General features: G+C 54.7%; 1 protein-coding gene across 3 annotated transcripts in view; it reads right to left on the reverse strand.

Moving 5' to 3' along the window:
- The window catches only part of NRG2 (neuregulin 2), a 212,876-nt gene extending 193,344 nt beyond the window's left edge, over window positions 1-19,532 (reverse strand). The window contains exon 1 of one of the 3 annotated variants that reach the window (XM_032988493.2): window positions 18,831-19,532. In XM_032988493.2, the coding sequence (XP_032844384.2) occupies window positions 18,831-19,260 (430 nt within the window). In that variant the 5' untranslated portion in view covers window positions 19,261-19,532. The remainder of the gene's footprint in view (window positions 1-18,830) is intronic. The other 2 variants (XM_042789985.1, XM_042789983.1) reach the window with 2 other exon arrangements.

Consider the following 19,532-nt stretch of genomic DNA (forward strand, 5'->3'; position numbering starts at 1 on the left):
GAGTTGAAATTGGTGGAAACCTAGTAAGGACCCTGCCAGGAGGTGGGAAGCAGGGCCTGAGCCATGGGATTTGTAGCCCGGTCACCAGGACACCTTCCTTCCCTTTCCAGTGGCATGCACCCTGTGACCCCAGCTCCAAGGGAAGGGACAGGGCAGGAGTGGGACATGCTGGCAGACTGCCAGTGGCTTTGATTCCCAGCACAGCACCACCCTGGAAAGGTCCCTCGAAAGCTGCTTCTTCACAAGTACAGAGCATCTCTCAACAAGCATCCAATGTATTTCAGATTTCATCTCACAGAAGACAGTTAATATGGAGAGGAGCTCAGAAAGCAGCTGGACACAGGAGCGAGTACATCCCTCTTGGCCTGCCAGTCTGGCACACAGGCACAAAATGGCTCCAGCACGGTCATGCAAAGGACAAGAGCTGGGGTTTGTCCCACTGCTGGGCTCCAGAGCCAGACCCCTGTGTATGCATGGTAGCCATCACTGCAAAGCACTAGCATGAGGAAACCACCAGGTAACAGTGCTGCTGCTGAGCAGCTTGCCTGGTGGGGCATGGGAATAAGTCAGCTCTAGCCTCAACCCTCAAAGCCATCCTACGCATGGTGAATTCAGGCTTGGGGACCTTCCATCCTGTTACACTCACAGAGCCCCACAGCATCGCACTGGGTGGGAAGCATGCTGCCACAAAACCCTATGACAGGATACTGGGATCTGCCCTCCCAGCCAGACCCTCCTTTGGGTGACAGCACCAACCCATGGAGCAAAGCCTAAGGTCAGAGCTCAAAGATCTCACACTCTCCCTGGCTTGGACACCACAGCCAGGTTTCCCCTGCCAGCTCTCACAGGCTCGTACACTACTGGAAGGACATGGCCACTCAGATACAGCCCTCAACACACCTCAAATCTGGGGTGAGGGTTCCCTGGGGTGAACCAGAGTGTGGGGAAACATCTTGGGGTGACTGGCAGTGGGCCAGCAAGAAAGAGATAGAACAGAGGACCTCAGACCAGCCTTGCCTTTCAGCAGACTGTCAAAGAGGAGGGTGTTTTGCAGTGGTCAGACCTAAATTGATGCTTTGATTGCCTTTTCTCACCATGCCAGCATGGAACTGGGGATCTCACTGGGGCATCTGCTGTAATGAGTTCAGTTCTGGCAGTTAAAGTTAGAGCTCACCTCAGCCATCTGTTCAATGCTTCTTTAATTTAGTCAGACAACTCATGGTAACTTTTAAGGACCTTGTGCCTGCGCACGTTGCTACTCTCAGATCTTAGCAGCCACGACCGCTCCACTGACAGGCGTCCCAGGCTCCCCAAAGCGTCTGTCGTCTTATTAGCAGAGCCTCCACTTGGGATTTATTTTCCATCCAGAATTTAAGCTGAATTTATGTATTAACTAAAGACTATTAGTGCCAAAAATAAGTGGAATGCCACTTGCTCAGCAACACAGGCCTTACGAGAGACCACGTGGCACAGCCAACCCACCCAATCGCAACCCCAGAGAGGCTTTTTATAGACACCCACGTCTGATGGAGTGCAAGTGATGCTTGGCTTGCTGCAAGCTTTGCTCTGCAAGCATCTGATTGCAGGGGGAGGGGAGGGAAATATCCCCGCATCCACAGGCAGGAGGCACAGTTCCCTCCTCTCTGCTGACTGGGTAAGCAGCTAGGTGGAACTAGAAATAGTTTAGGAACAGGTAGTGGCAGAGCTGCCTCATTTCCCTGCCATAAACACCCGCACATGCAGCATGCAGCTTCTGACACACAGCATGCATGCTGCTGAGTGTCTCAGTGCAGTATCTCAACATCAAGGGTCCTCCACTTCCCTCTCAGCAAGACTACTCTAGGGAGAAAAAAGGTCACCCAACAGCTCTAGCAGATAGCGGTTTCTCTGTTTCCCAGGTTGTCTCCAGCGTATTTTTCCTTTGAGTACATCCCCCCACCCCAGCATCGAGCTAGCTCATCTACTGGGAAAGTTCTGAAGGCTTCTCCAAGGATCCTGACTAATCTCCACTGGGGTGAGAAGCCACAGCAGCTGCCACAGCGCTGCTGCTACCAGCAGCCCCAGGAAGATCACACTGCACAACCCAAGACACAGAAGGGCCAGTGGGAGGTAGAGGGCAGCCCTCATACCAAGACAACCACAGGTGCCTGCTCGGCATGGCCTCTTCCCTTCCACTGCTCCCTGTCCTACCTCCCTCTGAACCAACCATCTTGCACCCTTTGCCAAGCCAGACTCAGCTGCTGAGCGCGAGACTGGCGAGGGCCAGCACAGGTTTGCTGGGCTGGTAGCTCTTTGCAGCACACCCGGTATGCTGGGCTGGAAAGGGACTGCTTTGGCCATAATGCACCGTGGGGCAGTGCACAGACAACTCACGACTTGGGCCAAAGGAGCACCTGGGAAAACAGATCACAGGCTTGCAGCAGAGGTCAGCAGGGCTGGGGCAGGCACGCCTTGTCTGCACAAGCCTCTTTGGTCCAGCAGCTGCTTGCAGAGCTCCAAACAGCAGCCCTAGGCCATCAGCTGGACCAGGAGCCCCAGGCAGGCTGCTGGATATCACCCTCCTGCTTTCCCCAGGACGTGGTGCTCTGGCGGAAGCATCACTGTGCTCACAGTCCCACCACAAGTAGGATGCTTGCTCCCCAAGCCGCAAGGCAGAAAGGCAGAAAGTCTACCCAGAAGCCTTTCCAACAGCTGTTCTCTGATGCCTCAGTCCTGTCATTTCTGGGTCACTGATCTTTGTGGGAAGATAGAGCAGGGAGAGCGGGTGATGGCATCTGAGAAGCAGGGAATGGGCAGGTCTGCAAACAACAAGCCCAGCACCGGGCCTCACTTTGCAAAGAGTTTGTGAGATACGATCCAGTCTGGCAAAGATGGCAAAGAGCGGCTCTTCATGCTATCCCAGTCCCAGCTCCCTCTTTGCCCAAGAGAGAACTTGGACAGAGCCGATCCCACTGCTGCTGCAGCCCCAGCTTCCCCAGGTATGGCGCCCAGCTGGTCCTGACCTCCAGCCCTGCTCTCCGCAGCCTGGCCCCTCTGCTGCATGTTCACCTGAGAAAGACTTACAACAAAAGCATAGTTCATCCTAGGAGCATGTGAGGTGGGCTACAAATAGCCACTCTGAGAAGCAAGCCAAGACCACTCAGGCCATGTGAAAGAGATTGCTGCAGGCAGAGGGGGCTGGGCAGGAAGAATGGGTCTTGGGGTAGAGCAGTGTCCCCCTGGGACATGTGCTGTCAGATTTCAGATAAAGCCCAGGGATTTTGGTTCTCATCCCTCCCAGGACAGTGGTGAGCTTAGGCTGCCCTGGGAGGGTGTTGGGCATGGCAGGAGGACAGTCTTCAAGGGCGTGCACAGGGCTTTTAGACTCCTACCTGCCCTAAGTGCCTTTGGGCAAGGACAGGCAGGGCCTTACAGAGCACTGGATGAGACCTACAGGGAGAGAGAGAAGAGAGAGCAAGCTGTAAGCATATTCTGGACCTGATCCAGAACATCCTGGGTGATGGAAGCCCCGAGGAGTCAGTGGCATGGCTGCACAAGAGCTCTTGCATGTGCCCTTGTGCATCATTTTGACAACAGTGGAGAGACCTCTGTCCCGTGAAGCTGAACAGGGGAGATGCTACTCCTCCACAGCCCTCACTCTGAGAGGATGGGGAACGTGGACAGCGTCCAAGCCCGGAAGAGCATGGTGTGTGGGCCTCAGCTGCCTCTTTAGCCAAGGGTCTGTGGCACAGTGTTACACAGACACTAATTCATAGCCCAACACCACCTGGACAAACCTGGGGGGATACACATATCCACCAAGTCTCCAGCTGACTGCAGGTCTTTGGTTACAGTCAAGTGAGAACCACACAGGCAAGATGTCCTGGGGAGCATTCCACACAGTCACAGAGAGGGTGAGGTTGGAGGGACATCCAGAGGTCATCTTGTCCAACACCCCTGCTCACTCAGGGCCACCCAAAGTGGCTGACAGAGACCATGTCACCAGCTCTTGAATGGAGATTCCACAAACTCCCTGGGCAATCTGTGCCAGCACTCAGTCACCCTCACAGTGAAAAGTGTTTCCTGATGTTCAGAGAGAACCTTCTGTGTTCCCGTTTGTGAACATGGCCTCCTGTCCCGTCACTGGGCACCACTGAAAAGAGATGGGCTGCATTTCCTTGTACCCTCCCTTCAGGTATTTATATACAATGCTAAGGTCTCCCTGAGCCTTCTTTCCTCCTGGCTGAACAGTCCCAGCTCTCTCAGCCCTTCCTCATGAGAGATGCTCCAGTCCCTTCATCATCCTGGTGGTCCTTTGTTGGACTCTCTCCAGTATGTCCATGTCTCTCTTGTACTGGGAAGTTCAGCACTGGACACAGTACTCTGGAGTGGCCTCACCAGTGCTGAGCAGAGGGGAAGGATCACATCCCTTGACCTGCCAGCCGGGTCCGTTACCTAAAGGAGACCAGGATACCACTGGCCTTCTCTGCCGCAGGGGCACAGTGCTGGCTCATGGTGAACTTGGTGTCCGTGAGGACCACCTAGGGCTTTTTCTGCCAAGCTGCTCTCCCTCTGGGTGGTCCCAGCATGTACTGGTGCCTGGGGTTGCTCCTCCCCAAGTGCAGGACTTTGCTCTTTTCCTTGCTGAACTTCAGGAGGTTCCTGTTAGCCCATTTCTCCACCCTGACAAGGTCCCTCTGGATGGCAGCATGACCCTCTGGCATATCAACCACTCCTCCCAGTTTGCTGCCAGCTGCAAACACTGAGGGTACACTCTGCCCCATCCTCCAGATCATTAATGAAGTTGTTAAACAGGACTGGACCCAGGACTGACTCCTGCAATACACCGCTAGTCGCTGCCCTCCAACTAGACTGTGTGCCACTGATCTCCCCCCTCTGGACCCAGCCATCCATCCATCACACTGTCTGCTCATCCCCCCCATACATCAACAGCTTGTCTATGAGGATCTTATGGGAGACAGTGTCAAAGGCCTTACTGAAGCCCGGGTAGACAATATCCACTGCTCTCCCCTTGTCTCCCAATCACTGAAGGTGATCGATCAGGTTGGACACAATGGTCTTCCTCTAGGCAATCACAGACTTTTGTGACTTTTCACCTCAAAAATCACACAACTTCCAACAAAAATGCCTGTGTCTCACAAGCAAACTCCTACAAGAGGAAGACCTAGAAGAGATGCTGAGAGTCTTTCCCAGCAGACAGGTCCAACCTGCATGTCCTGCATATTTAGGGGCACCAGACTACTTCATATTCCCACTTCTCATCCAAATACTGAATTTCCAGGAAATTTCCTCCAAAAATAGGTCTAAATGGGAAAAAAGGTCATTGAAACACCTTCAAGATTTCTAACAGGGTGCAGCCTCAGAGAACACTGCAGAAAAAGGAACCAAAGCCATCACTAAAAACATGTTAGCGTTTTCTTAGCTCAACTGCAATTACCACTGAAAGCTGAAGATGTACGATAGAGAAGAGTGTGTGTGGGAGGGAGGAGAGGAGAAGGGGGAAAAGAGAAAGACAACAGCAGCATGGAAGGAAATTCAACACTGCCAAGTGAAAGCCACTGTGACAGGCAGAATTTATTTCCTTGCAGAAGGGTTTCCCATGTCATCCGTTACACAGAGAAGAAGAAAAAAACATTATTTGGAAGAACATTGCCCATGAAAGTAAGACTTCAAGCAGGGGGGGTTTTCCTCAGATGCTGCAGCCAGCAGATTACCCCATGTATGCCATTCCCCCACGCTCCAACAGAAAATGAGTTTAGCCCAGCAGAAAGCCACTCCGCATAAAATCCTGTTATTAGCCTTGCTTGCTGGAAAGTGTGTGTCTGTTACAGCAAACATCTCCAAATCTCCAAGCTCCACTGCTGGGCAGGTTTCTGCTCCAGGGACATGTTTTTGTTTCCCACAGACTCCACGCTCACCCCCTTCCCTCCAATCTGATAACTGTCCTGGGAACGTCAATTGCCTGGCAGGTCGCTGACCCTAGTTTTTTAATAGGAAGAGCCCAGTGCATGGTCCTCCCACCCAGGCACTCCCCATCACCATGACTACTCTTCCCTCTTCAAATCTGGCTGCCGGTGTGCAGTGTCTGGGAACCTGTGCTTGTGGCACCAGGTTTCACCTCTGGCAACAGCAGGCAGCAGAGCTGGCAGGAGTCATCACCGACCCCACTCCTCACACCCTCACCCCAAAGGAGACGGCGACAGCGGTTCCGCTACCAGCTTTGACTGCACTGCTGGGATCTCTGGAAAGGCCCCTGGACCAGCCCATTTAATAAATACTTGAGTGAGACAACTTGGACTCTGCAGCCTCTTTGGGCCAGAATCAGAGGCTTGGCAGAGCTCATCTGTGCTGTGCTTCAGATCAGATTTAATCTGGCACCCCATGGGCCCAGGAAGAGAAGCACCATGAATTTTATTGCCTACCCAGAGGAGGAAAGGGCTAGTGCTGCTCTGCTGGCTCTGGGACACAGCCTTACCACTGGGCAAGTGTGAGGGGTAGGAAATTCCCTGAAGATAGAGTGATGGGGAAGGACACTGAATTACAAAAAACATGCTGGGAAAGGAAAGTCTGCAACATGTCCCCTCCCAGAAGGTTCACACGATGCTTTTAGTAAATCTTGTGCAACATAAAGAAACATCCCAGATAGAGATTAGCCCTATCCACAAAGCCTCAGCATCCCTCATCCCAGACACAAGCCCTGTGGGGACCTCTGCAGGGGCAGGGACTGTGACCTCTCTCAGACCCCAACCTACACCAGAGTACACATAGCCACATGTCTCCCCATGCATCAAGAGCAAAGGACGGAACAAGACCTCTTTGTCTAGCTGCAGAGCTGCCCAGCACTGTGATTTGAGGTGCCACCTCCAGCCCCAGGAGCTCCTGCATGGCAAAGGAGCCCCAGAGCTCAGCACCAGCATGTTCCCAGCCCGCGCAGCCAGCCAGCACCTGCCATGGGCAACAGGCATCTGCGGTCCTGCAGACACCCAGGGCTGCCTTGGCACCAGCCACTGCAGGAAAATCATAGCCACTCTCCCAGCAGGAAGGTTTCAAAAGGCCACAGTTTCCTAATGGCACCTGCCAATGTGCCTAAATGCCCTTCTGAAGCCAGAACCCTCTTCATGTATTTGTGATTTGGGAGTTATCAGCTCCTCTGCTGAATGCTTTAGCATCTAAATATGAGGTTTGCTGGTCTCACCAGCCATCAGACAATTTCAAAGTTCACCACGGGAAGGTATTTCCTCTCCTTGCTCAAAGAACCATCCGGAACCTCCTTCCTGCAATGGCCATAGTTTTATTCACGGTTACCAGTCTGATTACAGTGACAGCATGTGCTTTCTTGGCAAATTCAGCTGGTTTTTCCACAGGTGTATCAACGCCATGGGCAGGATATCCTCCACTTCCTTGCACCTGTGCTCTCCTGGTGTGACAGCTCTGGTCTCTGTGCTTTTGCTCTGATGAGATGGAGCATAAGGTGATTCAGCCCACAGTGCTTGGGAAGGCAGGAGTGGCCTGAAACTGTCTGCAACCTGAGGAAGGAGGGCTCCCGGATTAGCTGTCTCAGCACTGGCAGAGTGCAGTTGTCTTTCCTCTCACCAGGAAGACTCTGCAGAAGTAAACACGCACACAAAACCCTGCGCGTCTGTGTTTGGATCTCCTCCCAGTCACATTTACTGACACGTAGCAACCCAGAGGGCTGAGGAATGGGCTCTGATGGCAACTCTCAAGGTCATTTCAAGCCACAAAACACAACTCTAATCTCTTGGCTCCCTGCAGCAGCTACAGATTTGCAGAAGTTTGCAAGCATCAGCAGACCAGCCACTCAGCCTGCCTCATCTGAGCATCATTCCATCACAACGTGCACCACAAAGCTGCTCATCCCTCTAACAGCTTGGGGAATCCTCTCTCCATGCCATCATGCAGCATCAAGTGCCCTCGGGGATCCGTACTCACTGCCAGCATTCCCAGCTAGTTCTGAGCACCAGAAAAACAGCCTGGATGCCAGAAGCCTGCATGTCACCATGCAATGGACTGACAGAAATAATCTCTTCACAGATCACAGCTCCCCCACACAGACAGAGCACGCCGCTGCAGGTCAGAGGCAGGTTTGGGGACCGCAAGTTTATGTCTTTGTGGATCTAACACCTTTGCTGTGAGCTGATTGCGGCTGGGAAATGTTCGGAGCTAGATGGCCACCCAAGGAGAGTCAACACGCTGCTGGCTGGTACCAGGCAGGTCCCTTGCAGACCCATTCCAGGAACAAGCTAGGGCTCCTTCACCCCCAAACACTCACTCAGATCATCCCAGCTGCATGGAGTACCACTGCAGAGTTTGCCTCCTTTTTAGCAGGGTCTGCTACCTCCAGGGAGGACCAATTAACATCAGAGACAGCCCTGCATCCAGGGGGATGGACTGCTCTGAGGTCCATCAGTGAAAGGCACTGGAGGGAGGGCAGGGCTTCATTACTATTTCTGCTGATTATCAGCACTGACACACTGATATGAACCCAGCACACTGACATTTTTTGCCTGCTCCCTAGCAGAGCGTGCAAAGCAGCATCCTTCCTGCTTGCCAGGCAGGGAATCACGGTGTGGGGATTCTAAGCAGCTTTCCTATGATCAGTGGCACAGATGGGAAATGAACCAAATCTCCAAGCACAACCCCACTGCCGGCATCGGTTCCCTCCAGAGTGTGAAGACACAAAAACACACCTCTCTGCAGTGCACACACCGAGCACAACTGCACAGACACGGGGCTGAGGCGAACCCGTACAGTTGGCTTTCTGCGCTGCACTCCTCACACACAATGTCCGTGCTCTAGAAAAGGGTTAGATACTCCACAAAGCTCCTTCTCTGGAGCATGGTCCAGATCGGGCTTCATGGGGGAATTACTGATCAATAAATGGAGAAACATGTCTCTGCCTCCCTGCAGAGCACACCCCTCCTGGGGCTAAAACCACAGCACTGCTTCAGCCCCATACTCTGCCTCTCCACCCTGTAGCCCACCCCTTCTGGCAACAAGGCATTTGGGGAAATGCAGAATCAACAGCTGCACCCCAACCATGCTGTACACACAGGCGTGGCTTCTGGGACCCTGTGTGATCCTTCTCTCCTGTGGCCCCAGCAGCACCCTGAAGCGAGGCACTGCGTGAAAAAGGACCTTCTTTGGGTGCCCCCCATGCCTCCTGCTTCCCATCACCCTAGTTCTTGTAGGTATAGAAGAATTCCTAATTTCCATCCAAACCATTCTACATCTACCACTATGTCCTACCCAGTGCCCCAAAGCCCCAGGGCTTTTCCCAGCATCTCACCTCCCAAATGCACCAGAACACTTTGCCCCCTCTAGGTTTTCCCCTCCTTGCCCACATTAGGGCTCTAGGACATCATCAAGTATGGGGCTCCTACAGCATTTGTCGTGGCCTGCAGTTCCTGTTGTGCCTGAATGTCCAAGAAACAAGAACAGTCATCCTACAGATACAGCCTCTTGTGTCCCCCCATGCCAGGAAGACCAGATTAAATCACCAACCTAAGAAGAAAGTTTGCCAGAGAAGAGCAATCCCTCTGTACCACAGACCTCCACCACAGCTGCATCCTCATTTCCTGACATCACGGCATCTTTCTGGGAGTGTTCAAGATCAGGGCAGCATTGGGTTGGTGGGACACTCATTTGATGTCTGCACCATCTGCTTGGTGCCCAGCAGCACTACCGGAGGCCGGAGGATGCTGGAATGGGCACTACCTCCTCCTGCCACGTATCCAGAGCGTGCTGAGCCAACCCAGGAGCCACGGGTAAGACTTGGCAGTGAAACTCCTCCAGTTCCTTCTTGCTGCCTCAGCTCTGTAGATTTGGGGACGTGTCTGTGGGACTCAGGTTCTCTGGTGCTATAAGACAGGGTCTCCAGGTCTCCTCAAAGCCGGCAGGTAGCACCCTGCCATGTCAGGTCCCCCCAGGAACAAGAATTTCTACTTCATTCCAGCATGGGACATAAATGTGCAGCTGCCCAGGGAGGGAGGAAGCATTTCATAGCCCCATGAGAAGAGGCCCTGATGTTCCCTAGGCCGCTCCAAACAGAGCTCAGGCACAGCAGCACAAGAGACAACCTGGCAGCCAGGATGGGAAGACAGCTCCTTCTCCCAGTAGGGATACAAGGAGAAGGCCGCTGAGATCCCACATGGAAGAGGATCGTTCCAGAGATGCTGATGACATCAGCTGGACTCCCGGCAGCAATTGCCAGCCTGTCTCAAGGCTGAAAGCAGCCTAGAGGAGACTTGGCTTCTCAAGTCCCAACTCTTCCTCTCCTCTGCACCAAGCCACATGGAAGGGCAGCTGAGGAAGGCCAGAGGGGTGGAGGTGGGAAGGAGGGAACACCCAGAACAGCAGGTCCAGACAAGGGCCAGAAGCACCCACTCCCATCATTGATGTTTCTACCATCTCACGGACCCACGGGGAAGACCCAACCCCCAAGCAAGGCATCCTGACAGCCCACTCATACTCCCTGTCATACTCACAGGGCTAATGAATGTGTTGCTAATTGTCCTCCATACACCCACACACCTCTGCGTGCCGGGAAGGGCCACATTACATTGTTAGAGGCTGACAGTAGAGGCTCTGCCTGATCCTGACCTCACCTTGGCTTGACCCAAGTGCAGCCCACCCCAAAGAGCTAAAGCAAACAGTGCAGCAGCAGGGAGCCAGGGTCTGGTGGGGACAGGCTCAGGTGAGTGCAGCAGCCAGGGCTGGTGCATTGCTGCCAACTTTGAGACAGCCCAGAAAGCAGAGCTAATTCCAGTCCCCACCCCCCTGCCAAGCCATCTGCCTGCCCCAAGACCACCAAGAGGATCCTGAACAGCATTTCATCATTATCAAGCCATTACAAAAAGTGGATGAGCAGTGATTGATTATAATAAACACAAATACCTGCCTTCCGACCCCAAATTGGCAGGACCTGACTAACTCTACCACTAAGCAGTACAGCATGTCCTTCCACAGGCTCTGCAAAGCTTTCCCATCCTCCTCATCATTTTCACAAGCCATCAGGCACAGCACTGCCCATCCAGACCTGCCCTAGAAAACCATCACACCCAAGATCTGCTCTCCATCAGCCCTGGGGCCCTGTGCCCACTCGCAGACCCCACAGGCTCATTTCCAGCACCTGAACCCATTGGGAAGGCTTTCCTGGAGTCCTCACCTTCATCAAGAGGGCAAAGGACAGTCCCCTCACACCAGGACAAGGTGAGAGTGGGGGTCAGCAGGGTGGGATCTGGGCGCTCCGTCACAAGCATGGCACATCCCCACTCATTAAGCACGTGTCCCATCTTAGAGAGAGGCTGTGCCCAGAGGCGACAGCAGCCAGCTCTCCTCTAGGACACCACCAACTATGAGGCATTCCTGCACCAGGACACGTGCTCCAGCCTGCAAGGATGAGCTCAGTTGCCTTCCATGGGCCAGCAAATAATAAGTGACAGGAATACAGGAAAGGATGGCACTGTCCTGCTGCTGCAGACAACAGGGCATGGGGCAGGTGGGGGGGCCAGTGGGAACCACTGCAGCCACCAACCCCAGTCAAGAGACCTTAAAGGACTTCCCTGGCCAGGGAGAGATGCTGTGAGCAGAAGTACCTTGGTCCCTGGGCTTACAGCATCAGACAACAGAGTAGGAATGGGCCTAAGCACTTATCTAGTTCCTAGTCTCAGAACCCCTGAGGGGGCTATCTTGCCTGCCTGCAAAGAGGTCACCCATACCAGGGTCATTCCTGATGGGTGTCTGCTCAACCTACTGTCAAAACGCTCTGCTGATAGCTCTCACCCAGCTCCAGACCAGGCTACCGGGGACAAGGGGATAACTCATTGCAGAGGGGTAGATACCCCTGGTTTGCAACTCCCACAGCCTTGTCAGCACTGTTGCCATCTTCTGGCCTTTTTTCTTCACACGACTTCTTCCCATCAGCCCACCCAGCTCCACCCTCAAAGTACCACACCAGCTGGGGCCACGCTCCGTCCGTGCCACCACTGTGAGGCTCAGCCCAGTTCCAACCCAACTGGGGAGCACTTCTAGGAGGTCATCCTTTGGTCATGGTTTGGACTGCAGAGACACCTTAAGGGAGCAATTGTGTGGGGTAAAACCCTGCAACAGGAAAGATAAGATGATCAGAATGGATTCCTTGACACAGGCAATCAGCCAGCAATGCCAAGACATGGCTGCAAACTCAGCAAGAGCTGGTTAACCCTAATATGCATAGAGTCAAGAAACCCCCACCCAGCTGAACACCAGTGCCCTGGGTCTCCAAGGCAGCATCCCCTGTCCCCCTCCGGCCCACTGACTCTCTTATTTTCTCATTTCCTTTTTCTTCACCAATATGAACTTGCCTCCTCCCCTGAACAGCTTCAGTGCTGTCTTCTGTGACTTCCATACAAAACCTCTCCCGAAATCCCCGGAGCACAGAGGTGATCCTCCCCCTGTCTGACCACATCCTAGGTTTCCTAGGTTTCCCTGACTGTAGCTATGCAAATTATTTTAATTCAAGACAGAAATCATCTGCTCCCCTCTAGTAATGCATGTTCTGGGAAACCTCATGTTTTCGTCCTCCAAACTAGTCACCCTCTTATCCATCATGGAGCTGGACTGTGGGGATTAAGTGAGAGCAGTTCTCACTGACCCTTCTGGCCAAGCTTCACAGCACACAGCCCAGCACCAAGCTGCAGTGGCCAAACACTGGGAGCACGGTCATTTGCCAGAGAAAGAGTAGCACAGTGATTCATTTTCCTTTTGATCTTTAGCCTACCCTTGCAGATTCAACACCCTGTCCCCAAAATTTCTGGCAGTTGGCAGACCTCTCCACCTGCCCCCAGACCTGAAAAGGCAAGTGCTGAGAGGTGCTGGCACCCTTTAGGGGTTCGAGTCCTGCACACCCAATTCAGTAGGCGAACAGATGCCTGGCTGCCAAAGTTGCCAGGGAGATGAGCTTTCTCTGGAGCCCCCCCTCGCCGTACATGTCCGCCCAAGCTCCCGCTGAGGACAGGCGTCCTCCACCATCTGCACTGGACAGAGCATCACACAGCGCAGAGAACACCTCAGCAGGGAGAGAAGCAGAGCCTTCTCGTTCAGACGGCACCGTTTCGACAAGAAAGAATGGTCCAGCAGTTTGGGAGGGTGCATGCTCACATCCTAGCAGCCTCCTCTGATCAGCTGGGAGAGCAGAAAGAGAGGCAGGCTTTTCTGATAGGTTTGCTACGCCCAGCCCAGCTCCCCACCAGCACTGACCGCGCTTGCCCCACCCGGCACCAAGCGGGTGCAGGAGGACTGGCAGAAGCTGCCAGACAGCCCCAGCACCTCCTGGCTCAGCTGAGGCACTTTATCACATCACAACGCCTTATTGCTCAGGCTCCTCTGCAGTGAGAATTTCTCAGACGACCACAGGCACCCACAGGCTCGCAGCCTTGCAAACCTGCTGCCCACCACAGACTGATGTCCCGTGGCTCCTCCTGGCCAGGCACACCACTCACCCCCACCCTTCGCGCCGCACGCCATGACCTGCCAATGGCCAGCACAGCTTGCTGGGGGAAGCCTGTGCACTGTTCCAGGGCAGCACGGCTCTCCTCTACACTCAGCAGTGTCATGCAATGACTCAGGAGAGGAAACGGAGACGAGGCGCACTCCGGCACCGGCATCCAATGCCCTCAACCTGGCAAAGCAGCAGCTGCTCCTCTGAGGAGCTACGCCACGCTGGTCACGGGAACTGGCAACCCCATCTGATCCTGCTGGGAGAGGTACCCTCATTCCAGCAGTAGAGCAACAAAACTGATCCCTTGAGGGACTTTGCAGTAGATTTTGGGGTGTGCCAAATGCTTTAAGGCTCAAGGCCCTGGACGTGGTCAATGGTGCATTTTGCCGTACACAGCCCAAATCAAGTGGGGAGTTCAGCTGCGGCAGAACACGGCTCCCTTTTTGCCTGATGATAGGGTTTATTGCCTTTGTGCTCCCAAGCATGCACCAGTTTCTGATCCAGATCCAAACCCAAGTCAAGGTGTTGCCTGTGATTTAGAAAGGGCATCATGCTTCAGGGCCCGTATCTAAGGGTTATTAGCTAGCAGAGCACAAAGACGGCCACCAAGCAGCAGCTGGTGTCCAGGGGCTGTGCATGGAGAGGTCCTAGATATAGAAACTAGCGCTGATGGGATCACGCAGGAACCTTTTTAGTATTCTCTTACTCACAGAGATCCTTGGGGAGATGCTTTATTTAGTCAAACATTTCTGAAAGGGGGACTGAGAAATTAGCCAGGCTTTGCTCCACTCATGGCACATGCCTGGGAGTGGACAACTTCCATTGTTTCAGGTACAGCTAAAGTCACTGAGTCCTGCAGCACCAGCCAAGCAAAGTTTCAGTTGCCAGTTCCCCATCACAGCTGGCTCATCTGAGAGACAAGGAGCTGACCTGGCCACAGGGACCCAGCTACCCCAGGCCCACTCCCAGGCCAAATCCTGTGTGCCAGCTAACCAGGAACAGAGAACACCCAGAAATGTGCCGTCCTTGTGAGGGGTAAAAGCTTTCCACAGCAAAGTGACCGTTCCCCATCTGCAGAAACTCAAGGCAAGAAGGAAGCAAGTTTTCACTCTTCTGTGAACCTAAGGAAGTGTGATTTTCTGAAGGTGGTGAGAAATAGTTTCAGACAGCCCTAATTAGCAGGATGGCGTGTGAGAAAAATCCAGCTTTGCTGTTCCCTGCTCCACAGCTGTCCCAGAATGGAGAGCACCGGCATCAGCGGCTGGAGCCCACCTGCACCTTTCCCCTGTGTTCGCCCAGCTTGCAGCAAGCCCAATGATTTGCAGGATAGCGGAGAGGGATATTTTTGCATTTTTGCATGAGCTGCTGGTCCAAAGTTGCCAGTGTTATTTCAGGCATCAACTCCTACACTGTATTCCAGAGGGCTGTATTTTCCCGCGGGCACTTCAAAATCAGGCCTCCCTCATCTCACAGGCCAGCTGTAACCAACCTGGCTCCCAGAATCAACAGATAAACAGCTCCCAGAATCACGTGGCCACCAAGTCCAATGCCACAGCCCCAGCATGTTCCTGATGCCCACCAAGACACCTTCCAACTGGAAACAAAAGAAAGACCTCATCTTACAAGAAGTACCTGCTGCAACAACAGGTCCTCTGCATGTAGATCCTCCTGGGGATCTGCCACTACCAGATTACTTGCCCGGACCAAGCTAGCTAATCCTACATGTAAACTGCATACTTCATCCTGGAACTCTGCAGCATTTTCAGTGAGGTGCTCCAGGAGATGTACAAGCTCTAATTAAAGCTACTTTGCAACTTCCTGCATATGAAGGCAGAAAGACATTTGTTCCTATGTGAAGGCACAAATCAGAGCACAGACAGGTTAAATCCCCACCAGCGAGAGCCCCTCCTGTATACCAAATATCTGCAAATATATCTTTTGCACAGGACGCATGGACTCACATAAGTGAAAAGCAGATGATGACATGAGCTTCCCTTAAAGACTAGGAGAGTCAGGACCACAACCCCATTTCTGGAATCAAATCAGGAGTGGTCCCAGCTGGGATACCATGTCACAGAGCTACCCTACCAGTGAGAGCCAGCACTATGTCTTGCACCTATTTCTTCTTTCCTTAATTTGTGCACAAAGGAGATAAGAGACCATCCAAAATTAAGGAGCTAAAAGATGTAAAGAAAAGAGACAGGAGGAGAAGCAGTAACAGGAACCATTATGTAACAGTATGAAAACCACAGTAATACTCCCAGTGGAGAAGAGGTTTTTAGATGGGCAAGTGGGTGGTGAGACCCACAGAATCCTGGGCACAGGGACCAGCCGCTCCCTGTGTGCCAGGGGGGATGCAAACCCACAGCTGTGCAGCTGCAGAGGCTGCAAACCTCTGGGGTGTGTAGGCAGGGAAGTTCCAGCCTTCGGAACCTGCCCAGCAGTGGGATGGGCAAAGTGAGAATCTCCTGTCCCTGGCTCTCAGCATGGCAGGGCACACCTGAAGCAGTCCACGCGAGGCTCCACACACATGCCGGCTGCACAGGCCAGTTTTCCTGTTCTGCCTCCCACACCCCATGCCACCCTTCCCTCTCCTCCTGGCGCTGCCTGGCGAGGGTCTGGGTCACACGCAGAGCCTCACCACCCACTTTCTCTCCTCCGAGCAAGCTGTGCAAACAGCAGAGGCTGTTCCTTGGAGGAAGAGGCAGATGCTCTGACCACAGGCCTAATCCTGCAGTGCATCCCGAACCTCAGCAAGCAGCAGGAGCAGAGGACACACAGCATCTTCGCCTGTGAGAAGGGGATGAATCACTAGAAAACAGGCCCAGGCACGGAGCCAGAGCAGGGAGAAGATGGTCCTGCAAGGCCTCCATCTTTGGGATCAGAGTCACAAGGTCCCCCTCCACCCACTCAGAAGTGGCCCCAGCATCTGTCCCCCTGGCTCGGTAATATCCCTTACAAGGCTGCAGCCTCAGAGCTGTCCCTCAGAGCACACGTTGTGCCTGGACACATCACCCCCTGCCAGCTCTGGAGTGGGCCACAGCCCTGTCTGCAGCAAGAATGGGAAACAGCCTTCACCCCTCCAGATCTCCGCTCCCAGCAGAAACCAAGGAGCAAGAAGGCAGACCAAGAGCTCTGCGGCAGAAAGAAGGTTTTCCAGTCCAGGCACCTTTACAGCAGCTCGGGTGCTGCGAATCAGAAGATCCTGCCAGGAATGTCACCTTCAGAAGTAACCTCCCAGCTGAACTGAGAGCACGAAGCGCTTGGGGAACCACAAGTTCAGCAGGCTGAGGCTCCCGTTTAATCTTCATCACTGAGCCAAACCACAGTTATGACAGTTCCCAACCACCAGCTTCTATTTTTCTTTTGCAATCTGCCATAGAGCTCTGCTGAGACAATGCTCCCAACAACCTGCAGAGTCCCTTAGCCAGGGAGCCTATTCAGACCACCAGAAATACAGAAACAAAAGCATCAGCTCCAAGAAGGTGTCACAGGCAGAATGACATCCCTTAACTTGTTGTTACATCAGCCTACATGTTAACACTTTGGGTCTGGTCCAGGAAGCAACAGAGCAGCCTCCATTCCTCTTAAAGTCATACCCTGCTGCTCAGAGATGTGCGAGTTTGGAATCCTCCTTGCTTTAAAAAAAAAAAAAAAACAACCAAAAAAAAACACACATACCTTTTGCTGTGCTTTCACCTGATGATGAGAACACAGTCCTGAGAAATTCCCCATTTACCTTCCTTTTAACTCTGCAACAGCTATTTCACCATATCCTCTATGTCCACAGTGGCCCACATACAGATGCACAGGAAATTAGTGTCTCCCAAATTAGTTTTCTCATATGCAGTCCTAGCCCATTTTCCTCAACAACATATTATGATATGCAAGGTTCCACCTTTCTCCCAGGAAACACAATCTTCTAAATTTATCTTTCAGGTAATAAAAAAAGAGGCAGGCCTGGCTTCCAAAATCTGGGGTCAGCAGTCCCAAATGGCAAAGTATTTGCCCCAGAAACACCTTGTTAATAACATGGCAACAACAACAAAGCAGCGCACGTACGTTCCTTATAGAGCTAAGTATAACTTGACAAGGCACCTCTCTTTTAATGAGGCAACAGGCCCACTATTCTGATGAGGAATTACTGTCGTTGAGTGAGGAACCTGGATTCCCTGAAGATATTCCCTGTGTACCCTTGTAACCCACCAAACATGAGAGATTCAAATCCATCTCTGATGGCACAGCAGGGCGCTTGGAGCTCTCTGGGTTAACACTGGTCTTCTCCAGATTTTGTGACACTGTATCTGAGCATTCAAGCCGGATGAAGGGCCGGCCTCACATTTTTGTAAGCTCAGATCCTAACCCTGGGAAAATGCAGTCATTGTCTTTGCCCAGTCCCCCACTGCCCAGCCCATCGCAGGTATTTGCCCTGCTGGAGGACAGCAAGGAAAATCCAGGGACAAAAGGAGTACCGCTCCAGCAGGCGCTTCCCGGTTGAAGTAATTTCATAACTGCGTTTACAAAGGTGGTGGAGGATCAGCACACAGCACACCCGGCGAGCAGTGCGAGTGCGTTGACGGGAGGCATCTAAATGCGCTGAACGAACAAAAGAAAACCAACTTCACAACGGGCAGCCGTTATTTTGAGGGAGGCAAAACTTCCCGGCACTTAGGGCACACCTGGAGCGCCAGCATCTGCCCCAGGCCCCGCAACCCCCCCCCCCCCCCCCCGGGCAAGAGCCCCTCTCCGCATCGGTAAACACGCCCGGTGGGGGGGTGGGGGGAGGCGTCAGGCAGCACCAGCGCGCACAGAGTTAACGGAGCCAGCACTGAACGCCGGCAGCAGGTCTCCCGGCCGGGGGGTGCCTGCCCTCGCCAAGGCGAACCAAGGGGAGCGACGCTTGAGGCGGGGCGGGGGCACCGAAAAAGCACCGCGGCCGGAGGCCCCGGGCGCAGCGGCCGCCGGGCTGCGGGCCCTTCCCCGCCCGCCGCGCCCCGGGGCTGCGCTACCGGCACGGCACCGGGGCTGGGGCGGGGGGAGGCAGCCCGGGCCCCCGGGCTCCAGGGGCTGGGGGGGGGGGGACGCGGCTGCGGCGGCCGGAGCGCATCGCCGCCGGCGCGGCTCCCGCTGCCGGCCGGGTGTGAGGCGGGGGGGGGAGGCGACCGCCGGGCACACACACACACACACACACACACACACACACACACACACACACACGCCCCGGGGGTACGCGGCCGCCCCCGCTCCATCGTCGCCCCCCGCCGCCGGTCCCAGCGCCCCCCCGGCCGCCGCCCCCCCCCCCCCCCCCCCGCCTCCGCGGCGCGGCCCGTACCGCAGTCGGCGCAGAGGATCCGCGCCACGTCCCGCTTGAGGTTCTTGCCGCTGGTATCGAGCGGGGCGAAGGCGGTGCGGAAGACGAGCGGCTCCTCGGTGGGCTCCAGGAAGAAGATGTAGCGGTGGTTGCGCTTCACTTTAAAGCAGGGCGCCTTGGAGCCCACGCTGATGAGCTGCTCCCGCTGCAGCCCGCCGCTGTTGAGGGGCCACAGGTCGAGCACCTTGACCAAGACCCCCCCGGCGGGGCCGGCGGCACCCCGGCTGTCATTGCCGCCGCCGGCGGGGGGGCCCACGGACTGCACCTTGCCCTCCAGCACCACCGCCGCCGTGTACGCCTGGTCCTGCACCGACTTAAGGCTGGGCGAGTAGCAGGCGAGGGAAACGCCGAACAGCAGCATGGAGAAGCCGGGCGCCGGGTCGCGCTTCATACCGCCGGCTGCCGCTCGCTGCCCGCCGGCCCTGCGGCGGCCGGGCTGCGGGGCTGCGGCGCGGCGGGCGCGGCGGGGCGGAGCGGAGCGGCGCGGCGCGGCGCGGCGTGGCGTGGAGCCGCGCGGATCCTCCTCCGAGCGAGGGAGGTGGGATGCTCTCGCAGCCGCCCCTTCCCCCGGGGATGCTGCCCCCCGCCCCAAAAAGAGGTGATTCCCAGCTGCCCGGGGACTCCCCCCCCCCCCCCCCCGCCTAGGGATGCCCGCCGCAGCAG

The sequence above is a fragment of the Tyto alba genome, unplaced genomic scaffold (assembly GCF_018691265.1).
Source record: "Tyto alba isolate M040663 unplaced genomic scaffold, T.alba_DEE_v4.0 Super-Scaffold_17, whole genome shotgun sequence".
NCBI classification, from domain to species: Eukaryota; Metazoa; Chordata; class Aves; order Strigiformes; family Tytonidae; genus Tyto; species Tyto alba.